The 19,482-nt window shown below is 40.3% G+C and overlaps 1 protein-coding gene across 1 annotated transcript in view; it reads left to right on the top strand.

Moving 5' to 3' along the window:
• The window catches only part of GRIN2A (glutamate ionotropic receptor NMDA type subunit 2A), a 995,689-nt gene that overhangs the window by 919,196 nt on the left and 57,011 nt on the right, over positions 1 to 19,482 (top strand). The window contains exon 12 of the mRNA XM_063934277.1: positions 2,302 to 2,489. Within this exon, the coding sequence (XP_063790347.1) occupies positions 2,302 to 2,489 (188 nt within the window). The remainder of the gene's footprint in view (positions 1 to 2,301; positions 2,490 to 19,482) is intronic.

Raw genomic sequence — 19,482 nt, 5'->3', positions numbered from 1 at the left:
CTATGCATGCTCCAAACTGATTATGTGCATCTCCACTTATGACAGAAGAGGAGACACTGAATTGCAATGAGGCATTATCATGTAGGGTGTAGTATGGTTTGCCGACAGTCAGGGTCCGGCGATCAGCATACCAGCACCGGAATCCCGACCACCGGCATACCTACAGCTGGGCGAGCGCAAATGAGCCCCTTGCGGGCTCGCTGCGCTCGCCACGCTATCTATTCTCCCTCCAGGTTGGTCGTGAACCCCCAAGAGGGAGAAAAGATGTCGGTATGCCAGCAGTCGGGATTCCGGCGCCGGCATGGTGGTCACCGGGAGCCCGGCCGCCAGCAACCAGAAGTCCACCCATCATGTAGTCATAGCTCTGTGAGGGTATATCTATGCCACTGTGGACGAGGCACAGTTGGATAAAAGTGCAAATGCGCCTATTTTCTGATGTATCTTTTGCACCTAGTATAGGTTGGTGCTAGTGTGTCCTAATGATGATTACTAGTATCAAATCAAGTGGATGTATAGCAGCGAGTGCACCACCAGAAGCGCACAACTCTGCATGTAGGCATATTAGGCATGTAGGTATGTAGGCATATGCCTTTTATTCCTTACAATTTATGTCCAACTCTGCATCAGGCCCATGTTGAGGATGACTTTGCCTCCTACTTCTACTTTTTGTAATAATGGCATCAACATCAGGCATTAATATATACCAGGAATGGAAAGTGTTGGATTAAATCAAGATATTAAATAAGATAAATATAATGTTATATAACACATTTTTTTCTATACTCTATTACACATTCACATAGTTTGTGAAGTTACAGTAGGAAAGACAAAGGTCCAAAGAATTAAACTTTTATATAATTTATACAAGAGAAAGTAAAATAAAACCTTGAGTGTAACAGTTGGCAAGCTAGCCTCCTAGGCGCAAACAAAATTATGGTGTCTCTGTACTAAGCCTTGAATGGAGATAAAGTGGACAGTGAAAAAGTACCAGCCAATCAGCTCCTAACTGTCATGTTACAGGCTGTTTGAAAATTGACCGCTATGAACTAGTTGGTTGGTACTTTATCTCTGTCCACTTTATCTCCATCCAAAGCTTAATACATAGATCCCTAAATTCCTTACCCCCAAAAAAGGTTTAAATATCAGGAACAAACACCCTTATAATATCTTATATTAATTATAACTACAGATACCATTTCTAGTAAGACAATCCATTTTAAAGGTCTATTAATGTTACGTGCCATCACCACCACATATGATTATCAAGTAGCCATACAGCAAAAGAAACCTTCCTATGCTTATGATGAAACAAACTCATTCCCAACTGATGACGCTGTTTCTACAACATGGCCCTTAGTAAGAATAGTTAGACAAATCTTTATTATGACCATGAATATACTTTTACCTATTACTTAAATGAAAAATAAGACCTACTTCATCCCACATAGTAGGGAACCTTATTTTCTAACCTACTTTTTTTTATATTTTAATCCCATTTTTTTAAAGATTAAGTTATTGGCCTCTGAACCACTTCAAGATCTCTTGTGTCCTTCTTGTACAGTTCCAAAGTTGAACTCCATATTCATTATGTGAACTACAGTCACTAATAAATGGCCATACTATGTTACATCCTTTGCATTTATTACCCTTTGTATGCAACCTTGGATACTATTCACCTTTGAAGCCTTTAATCGGCACTGTTTGTGCCACTACAAAACTCAGCTCTTTGTCTCTTTGTTTTTTTCCAGTTGAAGTAACATAATGTGAATCATAAAATACTGAATTATAGGGACAAATGATTTAATACATTGATAATGAGGTAAATAACATTTCCACTGGAAGTAAACTGAATTACTGTGTTATCTGGCAGTTAGTGCTTCTGTGAGCAATCTTTTTAATTCACTTAATTGTCGAGTCATATACTGTAGCCTTAACATTGCCATCTGCAATATTTGTAGTCATGTGTTAATTGTTACAAGTAAGTTGCACTCTATAGAACTTGCATTCTTGCACAGTTTAGAGGCCTCCACTCTAGACTGATTCAAAAACAGACTCAAGACTGGTGTATTTACTGAACTATTTCATAATTGTCCCTTTGTATTCAAAAATAAATACAACCCAAATGTTTCATCTCTCTTCTCTGTTAAATTTATTTTGGATCTTGTGCTTTTTAAATGCAAATGTGAAGCACTTTGAGTCCCACTGGGAGAAAAGTTCTTTGTAAATATGATGATGATGATGATGACGTTGATTATTAAAGCTCATTTTTTCATGCTTTCGGTAAACTGTGTTTCTTTCCAGAAAGCTGGACGCTTTCATCTACGATGCAGCGGTGCTGAATTATATGGCTGGGAGAGATGAGGGCTGCAAGCTTGTGACAATAGGAAGTGGCTATATCTTTGCCACAACAGGCTACGGTATTGCTCTACAAAAAGGTTCTCCTTGGAAACGGCCTATTGATTTAGCTCTTCTACAGTTTGTTGGAGATGGTAAGTGATGTACAATTCTATATGAAATGGTGGTGGAGGAGCATCCTAACTTCATTACTTCACTTTGCACAAACATGGGCTTCACATGCTCTTCAAGTTTCCCTGATTGGCTGAATGATTGAAACCTTGGTAAGGAAATTCTAAGGCCCAGTTCATTTCTTTTTTGTTTTTACAGTGTGTTCATGTATCAGATAGACCATGTGACATGATGACACAATATTATAATGTTTAAAATGGACTTCTCCCATTATGTGATATCAACTGTCTGCTTTAGTTGCAACTGCTGACCGGGATGGCCCTGTACAAAGACACATAGGGCCTGATTCTGAGTTTGCACTGAATCAATACACAATGCCAATGTTCATATAGTTGAGTGTTTTTTTGCAACTGTGCATGTGCAAAAATTACTGGAAACCCCCATAGTGCATGCGTCAGACAGAGTGCACACACAAAGGTACTGTTGTGATCAGATTAGACAGTATTAGAAATGCGGAAAATATGTTTTTTTTCTGAGCGGTAATAGCGTGCACAGGTGCTAAAAGTAGGCATCTCTGTTCTTGCACATTTGTCCAAATGGATGTATACAATGGAAAAGTTTATAGGGCATTTGCATAAAGTCATAGGTGGGCAATCACCGATAGAGGCTGCTGTGTGCATTTTTGCTTGTGACTGAGAATCAGGCTCATAGCCCATTGTGTGTATGTTCCCTTTGCCTGCTTTCTGACATTTCTAGATATTTAATAATTAAGTTAAATACACCCAATGCAGACAGTGCAAATGCATTGCTCTGTGATAGGGTTTCACCCTAATAAGATTAGCAGCACTAATCTTGATGATAGCACTATAACACCTGCAAGAATTTCCAGAGTTAAAAATACTGAAGGGACTGATGCAGGGGTGCATGCAAATCAGCCACAGATACAGCCTCATTGTCTATGTGGAAATCAGCTATTGAATATAGCTATCTGGTTACATCCCCCACTATCCATCAGTAGGTAGCCATCATTACTCACACATTTGCACCCTGTACCTGGGGATATAGATTTTTCTTAAATCAGATGAGTCACTGTAATTTCAGAGGTCCAGGTTGCAGTGGAAAGCAGGCTGTGGGGAGCAGCAGATGTAGCAGACCTAAGAATCCAGGGAGGATGAGGCTAGAATCACTGACTCAAACATAGGGGAAGTTATATTGCATGAAGTGGATCAGAGAATGGAATCTAGAGGGGAGCGTTATGAGAGATAGGTGGATAGGGATGCAAATACTCAGAGCAAACCCGAATATTTTGGGGGCCTAAGTGCTAGAAAATGCTAGGAATGAATCATTAAGGAGGGAACTTACAATTTGCTGGTAATGAAGCAGCAGTACTTGCTACAGATTCATTCCTCTATGGCTCTTAGGTGACTATCTTCTCTGGATCTTAACCCCTTAGTACATTTTCTTTACAAAAGAGTAACCACTACAGAATTGTCATATACATGAACAAAACAAACCAGCCCTAAAATATATTCTGTATGAGTTAAAATCCTCAAATCTTCATTAAATCAAACTATAGTGCACATTAATTTACAAGGTAACTTGGATAAACAGTAACCAGCCCCTGTGGGGCCTGCTGTTCAAATTGTCCTTTAACCTGAGCCCTATCTGGCTATGCTGAAGAAGATCAGGGGTGAGTGTTGACAATACTGCAAATTTATAGCTCAATGCCCCTTTACTATTTATTATAAAGCTATGTACCTTTCTCACAGATCATAAAATGGACGTATTCATGGGGGTAATTCAGAGTTGATCGCAGCAGCAAATTTGTTAGCAGTTGGGCAAAACCATGCGCACTGCAGGTGTGTCAGATATAACATTTGCAGAGAGAGTTAGATTTGGTTGGGTTATTTTGTTTCTGTGCAGGGTAAATACTGGCTGCTTTATTTTTACACTGCAATTTAGATTTCAGTTTGAACACACCCCACCCAAATCTAACTCTCTCTCACGTGTTATATCTGCTCCCCCCCCCCCCTGCAGTGCACATGGGGGGTAATTCTGAGTTGATCGCAGCAGCAAGTTTGTTAGCAATTGGGCAAAACCATGAGCACTGCGGGGGGGGGGGGGGGGGGGGGCAGATATAACATTTGCAGAGAGAGTTAGATTTTGGTGGGTTATTTTGTTTCTGTGCAGGGTAAATACTGGCTGCTTTATTCTTACACTGCAATCTGGATTCCAGTTTGAACACACCCCACCCAAATCTAACTCTCTCTGCACATGTTATATCTGCCCCTCCTGCAGTGCACATGGTTACACAGCCACACTCAGATATATGATGGTAAATGCAGAATCCTGTGTATATTCTAGTTAAATAGCGCGCACTTATTTGACCCAGTTCCAGACACTATATACTCATGGGGCTCTAGTTACATCAGATAGCTTTTATCACTGGACAACAATATATACGTATATTACTCAGGCTAGATATATAATAGCACTGTATAGTCAGGGAGCCTCCACTGTGTTAAATAGTCACACAGCCACACTCAAATATATAGTGAGTGTAGGATCCCGTGTGTATTCTAATTATGTGGCACGCATTTGTATGACTTGGTTCTAATATCTGTTATTCGGATGTACAGTGCCTCTACACGGGGCTCCCGTTGTATCGGGTAGCTATATAACAAGACAACGATTTACACGTGTATTTCCCATGCTAGATGCGTATGGGCACTATGTGGTCAGAAAACCCCTGCTGTGTTAGATAATTACCCAGCCAAACATAGATATACAGTATAATTATTAATGTGGGATCCCGTGTAAGTTCTAATTATATTGCACGTACTTCATATAACCTAGATCCAATATCTGTTATTGCAATGTGCAGTGCCTCTACACGGACACTGTGTATCCACGAGATTCCCATTGTATCGGGTAGCTGTATAACTAGACAACCATATGTAAGTATATTTCCCGGGCTCCTGTAATCATAATCGGAGAGATCCCTTAGTTGCTATTTTACAGTGTTATCACATATAGTATTATCTAGATCACAGGTTCTCAAACTCGGTCCTCAGGACCCCATACAGTGCATGTTTTGCAGGTCTCCTCACAGAATTGCAAGTGAAATAGTTAGCTCCACCTGTGGACTTTTAAAAATGTGTCAGTGAGTAATTAATACACCTGTGCACCTGCTGGGTTACCTGCAAAACATGCACTGTGTGGGGTCCTGAGGACCGAGTTTGAGAACCTATGATCTAGATGTATACAAGCAATCTAGCATCAACATAGGACTATAGGGTCCAAGATCGCTATTATGGTAATGATGGTTGCCCCTATTCACTGGAGTCTCGTCATACCGCTCTGCTGATCAGTAAATTTATATAATTTTGTGATCCCTATTAAAATATTGAGTACAGATTATATGATTTATACATTTAGTAGGACATAAGAGACAGGCACGTAGGACGCTCAGGTCCTACGTAAATTTCGCAAAAAGCTTTGTCAGGGTAGTTTCCTTTCATCTCTCTTGCTATATATATCGCTAGTACATCCTACACAGACGCCTGCCGAAACAACACTGTACACGTGGGTAAGCGTAGTTGTGACCCAGCGGGGAGTTGTTGGAGCGACTCTTTATAAGTTACGTATAAGACGCCTTTTAGAAAGATCACTCAAAAAAAATAGTAAGACTATAAAAATAAAATAATAAAAAGCTTATGTCTGATAAAAACCAGCAGCCCATTGACCATGGTCAGACTCCTGCCGCACCAAACAGAAAACAGAATTGCCTGAACCAGGAGGCAAGGATATAGGGGACTGGCCTGGTGCATTCTGGGAGGCTGAAAGCTTTGATCGTTGGTGTCAATCCGTTGTCACTACCTCATATCCCAATGCTTATCCTGTAGATAACCTGTGTACCCTGCAGGAGAAATGATAGAATTTCACATTAAAAGCTTTGAAATCTGCTTTCCACACACTTTTTGTGACAGTAACCAAGAAAGGCAGCCTATGCCCTAAGATTTTAGAGAGGTGCCATGGGATTGCTATCTGGTCATATTGTCAACAGTTACCATGTTGACATTCATAATGTTAACACAATCATGTTACCTAGGAGATTGTGAATTCTCTGGAATTAGTCAGTAAACATTATTGATGGCCAACTATCCAATTCACAGCTCAACAATATGTGGCATCCTGTATCACTTGTGCATGAAATATGATTATTCGTGATTGTCCAGGTTCTTAAAACTGCTAAATCCAAGGCCATTAGAACCTTTGATTTTCATTTCTTTGGATTTTCTATTAATGTCTTACTCCCTATTCTGATTGTGATACCACACTAGTAATTGTGGACACATTTACCTAACAGAGTCATATTGCTTCTCCAAAGGCCTGTTTTCAGCTTCTGAGTCTGAGCCTCAACCTTTGTCGGTTGGTGTTCTCATTGTTAGAAGTCTTCAGTTTACGCCATGATTTTGGAAGGCTTTTTGTCATATGATTCAAATAAAGGTAACTGATCTGTTACTACCAATAGTGGTAGTATGCAATGTTCTAAACCAATCCACCAACCAGACAACATTTTTTGTGAACTAAAGTTACCATCCAAGGGTTTGCCTTTCTTCCTGGATATAAACTCTCTGACAGCCATTCAGGATAAAATGCTGAAAGTGGGCATCTAAGTGCTTGCGTATTCAAACTACAGTACCACATGTATGCCAGAGGTAGGCTCAAACTAGTTTTTGCATATTATCGTTGCCGCAACTCTGCCAACAGATGCAAAAGTTGACACAGCAGCACCCGTCTCTTAATCAGGCCATTAAGCTCTATAATCAGCAAGTGCAGATGGGAATTTATTTTGAGGCCTAAATAACATTACTTTGGTTACATTTTAGACTTTACAATGTTTTATGGACTAAGAAACATTTATGTAAGTCCATAGTGACAAGGGACTTGACATTTCTTTGGAAAATTAAGCAACCTCAGAGACCCATCCTTATTTACATTCATTTAGGAGCAACACCCAATCTTTGGAATCTTCAATAGCAAAATACAGAAAGGCAAAGGTAGTAATAATGTTAGCTACTGACCAAGGCACTAACTGTCAGGGTTAAGCTACTGTAAATTAAGATCTTTAAGGTCCAAGAGTGGACTGAGTAGCCAGATATCCTCTCTCAATTCACATATCTACACAACAGGTTGAGTATCCCATATCCATGTATTCCAAAATACGGAATATTCCGAAATACAGAATTTTTTGAGTGAGACAGAGATAGTGAAACCTTTATTTTCTGATGGCTCAGTGTACACAAACTTTGTTTAATAAACACAGTTATTAAAATATTGTATTAAATGATCTTCAGGCTGTGTGTATAAGATTTATATGAAACAAATTAATTGTGTGAATGTACACAAACTTTGTTTAATGCACAAACTTATTAAAAATATTGGCTAATATTACCTTCAGGCTGTGTGTATAAGGTGTATATGAAACATAAATACATTCTGTGCTTAGACTTGGGTCCCATCGCCATGATATCTCATTATGGTATGCAATTATTTCAAAATACGGGAAAAATCCGATATCCAAAATACTTCTGGTCCCAAGCATTTTGGATATGGGATACTCAACCTGTAATATATCTCTGAGGCAGTGTAGTAGCATCTCATTACTGTACTGTGTCTCCCAATTGTAATGCAATCTTTCTGACACTTGGCTTTAGTGGGATATGCACCTAAATTTACAGTAAAATGAAGTGTCTCCTTATAAAATCTTATATGCTGTAGATTATCTGGCTCCTCTTTAGTAGTAAAGAAGATAATGTTATACTGTCAGATATCAAGTCAACAATGTATCAAGATTAAAAAAGGTAGTAGCCAATATTATTTTTTGTGACAATAAATTCAAACATAATTTTTAATACAAAGGTTTTCCAAATCATGTCATGTCTACCCATAAGTTTATATGAAGATAAAACTTACAAGTACGAACAAGAAGCCTTTATCATTCTTCATGTCTAGTGAGTTCTTGTTACATGGGTGGTCATTCCGAGTTGATCGCAGCCAGCAACTATTTGCTGCTGCAGCGATCAACTAGTCCACGCCTATGGGGGAGTGTGTTTTAGCTTAGCAGGGCTGCGATCGCTTGTGCAGCCTTGCTAAACTAAAAAATTTTCACGCAAAACTAGACTAGGCCTGGACATACTTACCCTGTGAGATGGATCCAGCGATGATGGGCCCGGCTTTGATGTCACTCCTCCGTCCTCCGTTCTGCTGGACACGCCTGCGTTATACTCACCACTCCCCGAAAATGGCTCCAAACGGTCTGGATCTGCCCTGGCATGCCTCCGTCCTGTCAATCTTCTTTGCGGTCCATCCTGTGACCGCTTTCTTCTTTAGATACGACGTAACCCGGCGACCTCTGTCGCCAGCCAATGTTGTGCACACGCACAGCGGCCGCTGCGCATGTGCATTCCGCACCTGTTTGCACCGCAGCGATAAACCACTGCATGCGAATGGGTCAGAATGACCCCCATGGTTCTCTCTATCTACGTAAGTGTACTCTCCTACGCACACAGTCAAAAACATTTACGATAATGTGTCATTTTGAATAACAGCTTACAGCTAATAACATTTATTTTAGTTGGTTATCTAGAGGAAATGTATCATACCGTATATTATGATTGATTTCTCAGAAAACAGAAAGCATCTCTTAACAATTTAAATGTTCTGATTGATCTGATATACAAAGGCCTAAGGACAGGAGGGCAATTTTCCAGAGCTTCACAAGTCATTATTCTGTACATTAATGGTATTTCTTTTCTCAGCATTTGACTTTTTCTTTGGAAATGTCAACTGACATATTTCTGATTCAAGCATCTGAGCCATGAATTTTTAATTGACAGGAAAACACCCTATGAGTAGCTGATTGTCCCATTTTCCATTTAATACATTTAGCATTGCAAATAACAATGTTAAAATCAATTATGTAGAAAGTCCCTTTGGGTTTCAATATTTATGAATATGAAGAGATACGACAATAATCTTCTAAAACCTGAAATATTTAATTAGTTGGATACATGAGCTTTTTCATATAATGTTGTAAAATCACAATTTTCTTGCATTGAGTGGTCAATAACCTCATAACACTAATTTGTGCTGTTTGGGGACCCTGCTTCACTACATAGCTTCCATTCTACTCCCCATACCATGACATCATCTCTGTCACTTGCAGTCCTATTTTTACTAACACAATCATAAAATTTGTCAGATAAATCCAACGTATCAGTACACTGTGTACCTGTGAATTTTCTTGTAATCTAATTTACTATTGTTTTTTCTAACTCTGTCAACGGTGGATATCCAGACGTGTAAGAGATATTGGGTCCATGTATTAATTATACAGTTTTAGACCCAAAAATAATAACTTCTTATTGTGGCAGTAAGAAATTATGTATTGTCGGCATGTATCAGGAATCACATGAAGGAACAGGGAGGTGCTGACATGGGCAGATCACTGTGATGTGTAAAAGTGAAGTGATCACATTAGAGATCACTTTAATTTTGGTCTCAGGGTCCACCGCACTACTGTGCATGTGCGGTCTGCCAGGGAGGGATGCTATGGACTGTAGCCAGTAGGCTTATAACATTGATGGAAAATATCACTTATTATATCCATGACAGGGGCCACATGTTTACTCAGGTATGGGCCCCTTGGTTTTCTTACAAAGGTACCTCATCACATTTGCTTTCTGCTTCTGCCATCTCCATTTGTCACATGTGGGATGGGATGATATGCTTCACTTGCTTCTATTCCTCTCTGTCTGACCTTACCTTGCTTGTTTTCAAATTTCTTCTCTTCCCCCCTCTACCTCACATGGCACCCCTTTTCTCTAAATTTATCTTCCCAATCTTTTCTCTTACTCTTATTCATACGCACAGAGATGGTCCATTTTATGGGCGTGTTATGTGAATGTCAGTGAAGGTGGTTGCATACACTGATGCTCAACGTGGACATAGGAGGCTATTCATGGATTGAGAAAATGCACAAGACAAAGGGCTAGTGCAAGTTTCAATAGTGTGACCAATGATGATGTCCAAGGAACTTCCAATCGGTAATACATCATGTATGGATGCTGAAGCTGGGCATTTTTCTCTCTCCTCTCTTTCACCTTTTCTTTCCCTACATAGGATCTACAGGAAAATAGAAAGATCATAATTAAAATGGGAGTTGTAGTTCATACAGCAGTAATATGAATAAGATAATGTGGTGTGTAGTTGTATAATATTGTATAATATACCAAATTCTAGGACCAACTGGAGATTTATTGCACACACAGAAATACTTTCTATTGAATGGAATACAAAAGTGGTGGAGTTGTCCCAGAGATATTAAGAATTTTTATCTGTAAAGGCTGAATCAAGAAGTCCTCCCAGCAAGTCGTCATTCATCTAGCCTCAATACACCATGCAGCACAAGAGGACTGGTGTACGTGAGCAGTCAGATCCACAATGCTTGTACTGCAATAATAATATAGTGTTATGCCTCATTAACCTTATAAATATTAGAGCATTCAAAGTGTCAGCTCAGTTAGATATACAGTCTGTTGTAAACTTTGGGTATAAAGTCTTTGAACAACATGAACTTTCATTAAAAAAGGAGGTTTTGTTTCCACTGAAACTATTGCTGGCACTCATATCGCTTCTGATTATGTCAACATGGAGAACTATGCATTAAAGGCCAAGTTCATAGTGAACATCAGAAATTGCTGCATCTGGATCTTGTAACTCCTGGATCTTGTAACGGGGGGGGGGGGGTATAAAATGGGAAAAAACATGTAAGAACTCAGCTGGAGGTGAAAGCGTAAAAACCTGCTGAGGGACTTTGATTTGAACTGATCAGCCGAATTGAAGATTAGAATTCAGTCCGTCAAGTCAGGCAAGAAATCGCAAAAGAACTCCAGACCCCCGCTGCCAGCAGCGGCAAGTAGCTAATCCGTGAGTAGGATGAACAGGGGAGACAAACAGACACACTACACAAGGACGTACTTAACTATACAACATGAACTTATACAACGACTAATAAAACTGAACTGTTAGTCAAACAAATAACTCATGGAACTGGGCGAATATATCGTCTGTAACTTGATGACTTCCATCGCCCCATTGCCTGTATTTCCGCAATGGAAAACCCCGCCGACGCAGCCGACGTCGCCGCCCCGATACGGAAAGAATGCGTACCGAAAGCAGCGGGTGAAAGGCCCAAGCTCGCCAGACAGCGACTCAGCATCCAACGAAACTGATATTTCGTCAAAGGTAAACCGTCATAATGCAGCAACCACGACCCCTGCCCACCGGGCCGAACCGCTGCATATTTCGATGCCAACCTCACCGGGCAAATGCTCTCCTCCAGCGACGGAACCAAGGTGACCCATCGTCCTCTACCTACCTGGTCCATCTTAGAGCGACGCAATCTGCACAGCAAGGACCTCTCACCCACCACCACGTCAACCAGAAGCATGCGCGAGTCTGCCCGCTTAGATGGCGCTACCAGCTCCAAAACCCGAAAGGCTCCGTGGTAAGCCATGGAGAACGCCAACCGGAACAAAAGCGATTCAAAAAATTGACGACGTGATCCCGCCAACCGCCTTGATGACAGCCGGTAGCAAGGCCGCATCGATGGACCAACGCCTATCAGGCGGCGTTGGTGCCACGTGCGCCCACCCTTTCATCGCCTTAACCTGAAGCCCGCTCTTCGTCAGGTCAGGGACACCCTTGATTTTATTAAAAACGAAATCCCTGCCAAGTACCGGGACACCACTGCTCTGGACCTACCCGTGACAAAAAGCTGCCAAATAAAAGAAAGCATCATCTGATGCCCGCTCTTACCATCGCGCTGCCATTCCTCAGGCCACGAGGCCACGCACCAAGACCCCTCTAGGTAGCAACCGAACCCAGAGGAACCCGCAGCTTCGGTAAACAGCTGTAACCGATCGCTGTCGACTGTCTGGGAACCGCAATTGAAGTGGGCGGCAACGTCTACCCGTTTCTATGGGAACCGCAATTAGAGGGAGTATAAGAGGAGGAATAGATGGTGCACTCAGTAATCCTGATGAAGCCTGCTAGACAGGCGAAACTAGTTGATGCTAGAGCACCACAACACGTCTGCTGGCGGACATCCGATGCTTTGCTCTCCTTGCCATCCACGGATTTACAAGTAAGTTGCGGTGATCCCCAACCTTGGAGAACGAATCAGGCTGTGTATTAGAAATGCCCTTTGATTTAAATATGGACACCACCAGCCTGATAGGATTTCCCTAAGAAGGACATCATTTAACTATTCTGGACTTAACACTTGATACACCAGAGAAGGGATAAAAGCACTTATATCCCTCAAGGTGCTAGACTTTTTCAGATATCATTTTAAATTCTCTTGGACTTTTTTGGACTTTTTAAAAATTATATGTTATATGTTGTATTGTTATATATGTAGTATACCGGTATTAGGACTCACTTTATTATAGATAGGTAACAGACAAAGTGTGTTACTCTGTGTAGATATATTTTAAAATAAATAAAACAATACTCTTTCTTCCATATGGATGTGTGATTATTAATGGTCACTACCTGCTACTATAATCATTTGATACTAGTGTGATTTAACAATTCAAGTAGAAGTGTTATTATCAGATACCGGAGCGCTTGGGGTTTTTTGTCTTTGTCTAAACGTAATATTGGGAAAGGTGGATTCCCTCCATACCCCTATAGCAGCTTACGTATCTGTTAGCGACAAGCGCAGTCCTTGTTTGTCATTTTCTCTTTAAATAAGACAAGGACTAAAACTCAGACAAACTAATAAATGACTACACAACAAGAATGATAAGACTACTTTCAATCACAATACAGCACTCAGAAATCGCCAAAAACCACAAATCCACCAACCTACTCACAAACTCCACAGAACAAAACCTCTCACCTCTCCACTAACTAAACCCACGAGGTTCAAATGGTTTGGGGCGTATTTATATGGTTGCGCTAAGACACTCCTACATCTGAAACTCAATCAATCACGACTGAGTGACAAAAATGAAAGTACAAATGGAAACGCGTCTGCGAACACAAATAAACACTGCCGCGATAGTAAAATTATACATCTGAAGGAACAATCACCCATGTGCAGCCGAACAACACTAATTTGGCTGAGAAATGCATTTAAATATATGAATACCATCAACATCGGAAAATATGAAAACCCAAAACGCAGGAGCTTAGTAAATTACCGATTATGAACACAAAAAGTTGCGATCAAAATCGAGTCAAAACTCTAGCCAATTTGTCAGAAACACAATTCTTAGTAAATATATACCTCTCTCTTTCTCTCTCTCTCTCTCTCTACATATATATATATATATATATATATATATATATACACATACAGTGGATGGTCCGGCTCTCCCGTCAGTAGTGATTATGCGCCGGGTGCCCGCACGAGGAAGTGACAGCAGCAGTAAGGGATGGTACGGCACTCCATGCGTCTTAAATAATTCAATCTTAGAACAGCATCATGACAGACAACGTTTCAGTGCTTTTATTGTAGCACTTTCGTCAGGTCAGCATATAAACAATGAACAAAAACATACCTTTATAGCAGCCAAAGATCCCCCAGTGACTGGCGTCTTCCGGGAGGCGGGTCACCCGCCCGCTCCGGCTGGCGCTCTAACAGTGACGTGCGCCTAGGCTCCGTCATGAATGTGCTCCCCATCACCAAGGTAATGGAATACAAACTGTTGGAACATAATGGAGTGCTAAGCAGAAGTTACATCGTTAAATCTATTATACAAACTAGTATACCACAGGCTAACACCCATACAATATATACTAAACACTTTTTTAAACTTTTTGAACTGCATGCTATACATACATATATCAATTGGCCTATATAGGATAAAAGCCTATTCGGTTTTACTAGCAGATATTGATCCAATGATGACAATAATACAAATATTATATATCAGTATTAAATAATGATGGAACAACTAAAGCACTAGATTAGTAATAACACTAAAAAAAGCAACCGAGGCCAATGTGATCATTCAGGCCTCTCGGATGCACTGTATCCAATCTGTGAATCCATTGAGATTCCAGTTGCAGCAATCGTCTGCCGCGATCCCCTCCTCTAGGCAGAGGTTGAACATGATCGATCATCCTATAACGTAATGATACCAAGGGGTGGCGAGCCTGACTAAAATGTCTGGCCACCGGTTGTTCACTATCCCCCTTCACAATCGCGGACTTGATTGCTGACCTGTGGGCTGCCATACGTTCCTTGAACATACGTTCGGTCTTACCGACGTATGACAACCCACAGGGGCATATCAGTTGATACACCACAAACTTTGATGAACACGTAAAACGATATTTCATATAGAATGTGCGGCCAGAATGTGGATGCTGGAAAGTATCCCCAGCAATCAAGAACTGGCATGTGGTACAAGTACACCTAAAACAGCCCTTCTTGAGACCCAGTCTTAATTCTGATCTAGGGGAACGAGATGTAATATCGGTACGAACCAAGATATCCCTAAGGTTCTTACCTCGTTTGTAGCATGACATTAATTTGGTATCTGCAAGTTTCAATTCTGGATCACTTTGGACAATATGCCAAAGATTTTTTGATATCTGATTGATTCCCCTACTAGCAGCATTATATTGACCCACCCAGGGGATCATAGGACCTGCTCTAGTTGTTGCTGACTGTTTTTTTAATAATAATTCTGCTCTATCTAAATTAAGGGCCCTCCTTTTTGCTTGTTCTAAAGAATCAATATGATACCCTCTCTCAATGAATTTTGACATCATCTGATTCATTTGGGTCTCTGCAAAAACAGGGTCAGACGTGATACGTCTGACACGTACAAACTGTGAATATGGCAATCCGTGTTTAAGAGGTATTGGGTGAAAACTGGCATAATGTAAAAGGTTGTTGCGATCTGTCGGTTTTGAAAATATGGATGTTTGAATGTAACCTGCCTCCAAGGTGATATTGACATCAAGATAGTTGATACTAGTATCCTCTATGGTGTATGTCAATTTCACCGGATGGGTCTGCCTATTGTGTTGGTCAAGTATATTCATCAAATCCTGTCGAGATCCTTTCCAAAAAAGGAGCAAATCATCGATATAGCGACAATAGAATATAATTCTGTCAGCTATGTCAGGATTGTCAAAAAAAAATTTTTGTTCAACTTCAAACATAAAAATATTAGAGTATGCCGGGGCCACTGAGGACCCCATAGCACATCCCGTGCATTGAAGGTAAATAGCCCCATCATGTAAAAAGAAATTTTTTGTCAAAATCATATTAAGAAGCTGTATGCAAAACTGAATATTCGGACCCTTGAACTCAGCATGTCCTTGTAGATACCGTTCAACCGAAGCTAACCCCATTTGGTGTGGAATAATCGTGTATAAACTTTGAACATCAATGCTGCATAGTAATACATCCTCATCTAGCTTTGGTAGTTGTTGTAATTTCTGAAGTAATGAAGTTGTGTCCAATAGAAATCGATCATGTGTCTGAATACATGGTTGAAAAAAAGAGTCCAGAAAAAGTGCTGTGGGTTGGAACAAGGATTGTCTGGCTGAATTTATAGGGCGTCCAGGGGGATTAACCATAGATTTATGAATCTTCGGTATAGTGTAGAGTACAGGCATAACAGGATGGGTTGGAACTAATGCCTCACGGACCTTACTGGAAATAAAGCCCTCTACCGCATCATCAAGAATGGTAATAAGTTCTTTCTTGTAGCTAGCTGTTGGGTATTGAGTCAGCTTCTTGTAGGTTACTTGATCTGCGAGTTGGCGGTCAATTTCCAGTTTATATTGCTCAAGATTTTGAATCACCAGTGCTCCCCCCTTATCCGCAGGTCTAAATATAATTTGTGACTGTGCTGCTAGATGTTGTAGTGCTTGTGTTTCCAATTTTGTCAGGTTATTGCGAACCGTAGGGATATTCTCCAAAAATTCATCTGTTTGTTTGTCCAGCAAACGCATAAACGTATGTACTGATGCGTTGGATGACAATGGATCGAATGTGGACTTTGGCATAATTTTTTGCTCTTTCACCGGAATCTCCGGTGTTCCAGGTACAGCTGGTAAAGGATTTTTAGCAAAATGTTCCTTAAGCTTCAAGGACCTATGCAGTTTAGATTTCTCAACCTGCCACTGAAGAGAGTCCCAATGGCCCGTAGGGACAAATGATAGTCCTTTTGATAGAACTGAAATTTCGGTGGAGGATAACTCATAGTCGGACAGATTGATAACTACTGTCTCTTGTTTTTGGGTGGTCTGCCCACTCTTCCTCTGCCTTTGGCATTGCTGTCCTCTCCTTGTGAACGCGCATTGGCGCCTCCTACTGGGCCCTTGGTCCTGGTGTCCACACCTAAAGGGTGTGTGTTACTAGTAGAAATGGTCTTATTTTCTGATTCACTCCCAGTGGAAGTAAATTCATTAGAAGATTCCAAATCCCGTTGCCTCTGCGGGCGTCGTCGGAAGAAAGGGCGTTTAAAATCACGTCTGTTTGAAGTATCAGACCATCTATATACAGTATGGTTTTCATAATCCTGATCTACTTTAATTCTCTTTTGGGACTTGAATTTAATCAAGTCTCTCTTGTAGATTTTAATCTGTCCGTTCAATTTCTCATACCAATTTACTGTGCTGTCAGCTTCCAATATGGCTTTCTGTGCAGTAGAACAAGCAAAAAGGAGGGCCCTTAATTTAGATAAAGCAGAATTATTATTAAAAAAACAGTCAGCAACAACTAGAGCAGGTCCTATGATCCCCTGGGTGGGTCAATATAATGCTGCTAGTAGGGGAATCAATCAGATATCAAAAAATCTTTGGCATATTGTCCAAAGTGATCCAGAATTGAAACTTGCAGATACCAAATTAATGTCATGCTACAAACGAGGTAAGAACCTTAGGGATATCTTGGTTCGTACCGATATTACATCTCGTTCCCCTAGATCAGAATTAAGACTGGGTCTCAAGAAGGGCTGTTTTAGGTGTACTTGTACCACATGCCAGTTCTTGATTGCTGGGGATACTTTCCAGCATCCACATTCTGGCCGCACATTCTATATGAAATATCGTTTTACGTGTTCATCAAAGTTTGTGGTGTATCAACTGATATGCCCCTGTGGGTTGTCATACGTCGGTAAGACCGAACGTATGTTCAAGGAACGTATGGCAGCCCACAGGTCAGCAATCAAGTCCGCGATTGTGAAGGGGGATAGTGAACAACCGGTGGCCAGACATTTTAGTCAGGCTCGCCACCCCTTGGTATCATTACGTTATAGGATGATCGATCATGTTCAACCTCTGCCTAGAGGAGGGGATCGCGGCAGATGATTGCTGCAACTGGAATCTCAATGGATTCACAGATTGGATACAGTGCATCCGAGAGGCCTGAATGATCACATTGGCCTCGGTTGCTTTTTTTAGTGTTATTACTAATCTAGTGCTTTAGTTGTTCCATCATTATTTAATACTGATATATAATATTTGTATTATTGTCATCATTGGATCAATATCTGCTAGTAAAACCGAATAGGCTTTTATCCTATATAGGCCAATTGATATATGTATGTATAGCATGCAGTTCAAAAAGTTTAAAAAAGTGTTTAGTATATATTGTATGGGTGTTAGCCTGTGGTATACTAGTTTGTATAATAGATTTAACGATGTAACTTCTGCTTAGCACTCCATTATGTTCCAACAGTTTGTATTCCATTACCTTGGTGATGGGGAGCACATTCATGACGGAGCCTAGGCGCACGTCACTGTTAGAGCGCCAGCCAGAGCGGGCGGGTGACCCGCCTCCCGGAAGACGCCAGTCACTGGGGGATCTTTGGCTGCTATAAAGGTATGTTTTTGTTCATTGTTTATATGCTGACCTGACGAAAGTGCTACAATAAAAGCACTGAAACGTTGTCTTTCATGATGCTGTTCTAAGATTGAATTATTTAAGACGCATGGAGTGCCGTACCATCCCTTACTGCTGCTGTCACTTCCTCGTGCGGGCACCCGGCGCATAATCACTACTGACGGGAGAGCCGGACCATCCACTGTATGTGTATATATATATATATATATATATATATGTAGAGAGAGAGAGAGAGAGAAAGAGAGAGGTATATATTTACTAAGAATTGTGTTTCTGACAAATTGGCTAGAGTTCAATAAAAGCACTGAAACGTTGTCTTTCATGATGCTGTTCTAAGATTGAATTATTTAAGACGCACGGAGTGCCGTACCATCCCTTACTGCTGCTATATATATATATATATATATATATATATATATATATATATAAACTACTGTATTTCCTGTTATTTAAAGTCAACTAAATGAAGAGCCCACGGAAGGTTTTTCATTAGCATGTAGATCACCCCAAGGAAACCAAAAGTGGCCAGGTACAGTTTCATTAAAATATACATTCAATTACATTCAACTACAGTAACCCTGTCAGCTAAAAAATGTGATTACCTGGACAGGACTTGGGCAGATAAAGCCTTAATTGTCTAGGGCTGCATATAAATGAAGTAAGGATACAGTCATGTCTCCTAAAGCTTTGGGGGTAAAAAAACAACCATTTGACCAAGATGTATTCAGTCATCAAACAAGATCAAATACAAAACTTTGTTATCTCTTGTTGACATAAAAGTAATATTTCTATAACAGCTTAGAGTTCGCAAAATCATAGAAAAATATCTAAAGTTTATATGCAGGTTGAATGAGATTTGAGAATGACTGGGAATTATGAATTATGAGAAATAATGTATTTAACCAATCACACATCACAAAACAGTTATGCTTACACTCAAATTATAGCTTACTTAAAGCTTACTTATATAGCTTATTTTAATGCAAACATACATTTTTCCTATAGCTCTAATACCGGGGAAATTATGTACGGTTTTGTGTATGCAAGTTAAAGGTTACGTGGGCAGTTCTGTG

Source organism: Pseudophryne corroboree, chromosome 7 (genome assembly GCF_028390025.1).
Source record: "Pseudophryne corroboree isolate aPseCor3 chromosome 7, aPseCor3.hap2, whole genome shotgun sequence".
Taxonomy (NCBI): domain Eukaryota; kingdom Metazoa; phylum Chordata; class Amphibia; order Anura; family Myobatrachidae; genus Pseudophryne; species Pseudophryne corroboree.
The sequence above is the reverse complement of the archived record's forward strand: the minus strand, read 5'-3'. Positions and strand labels throughout refer to the sequence as shown.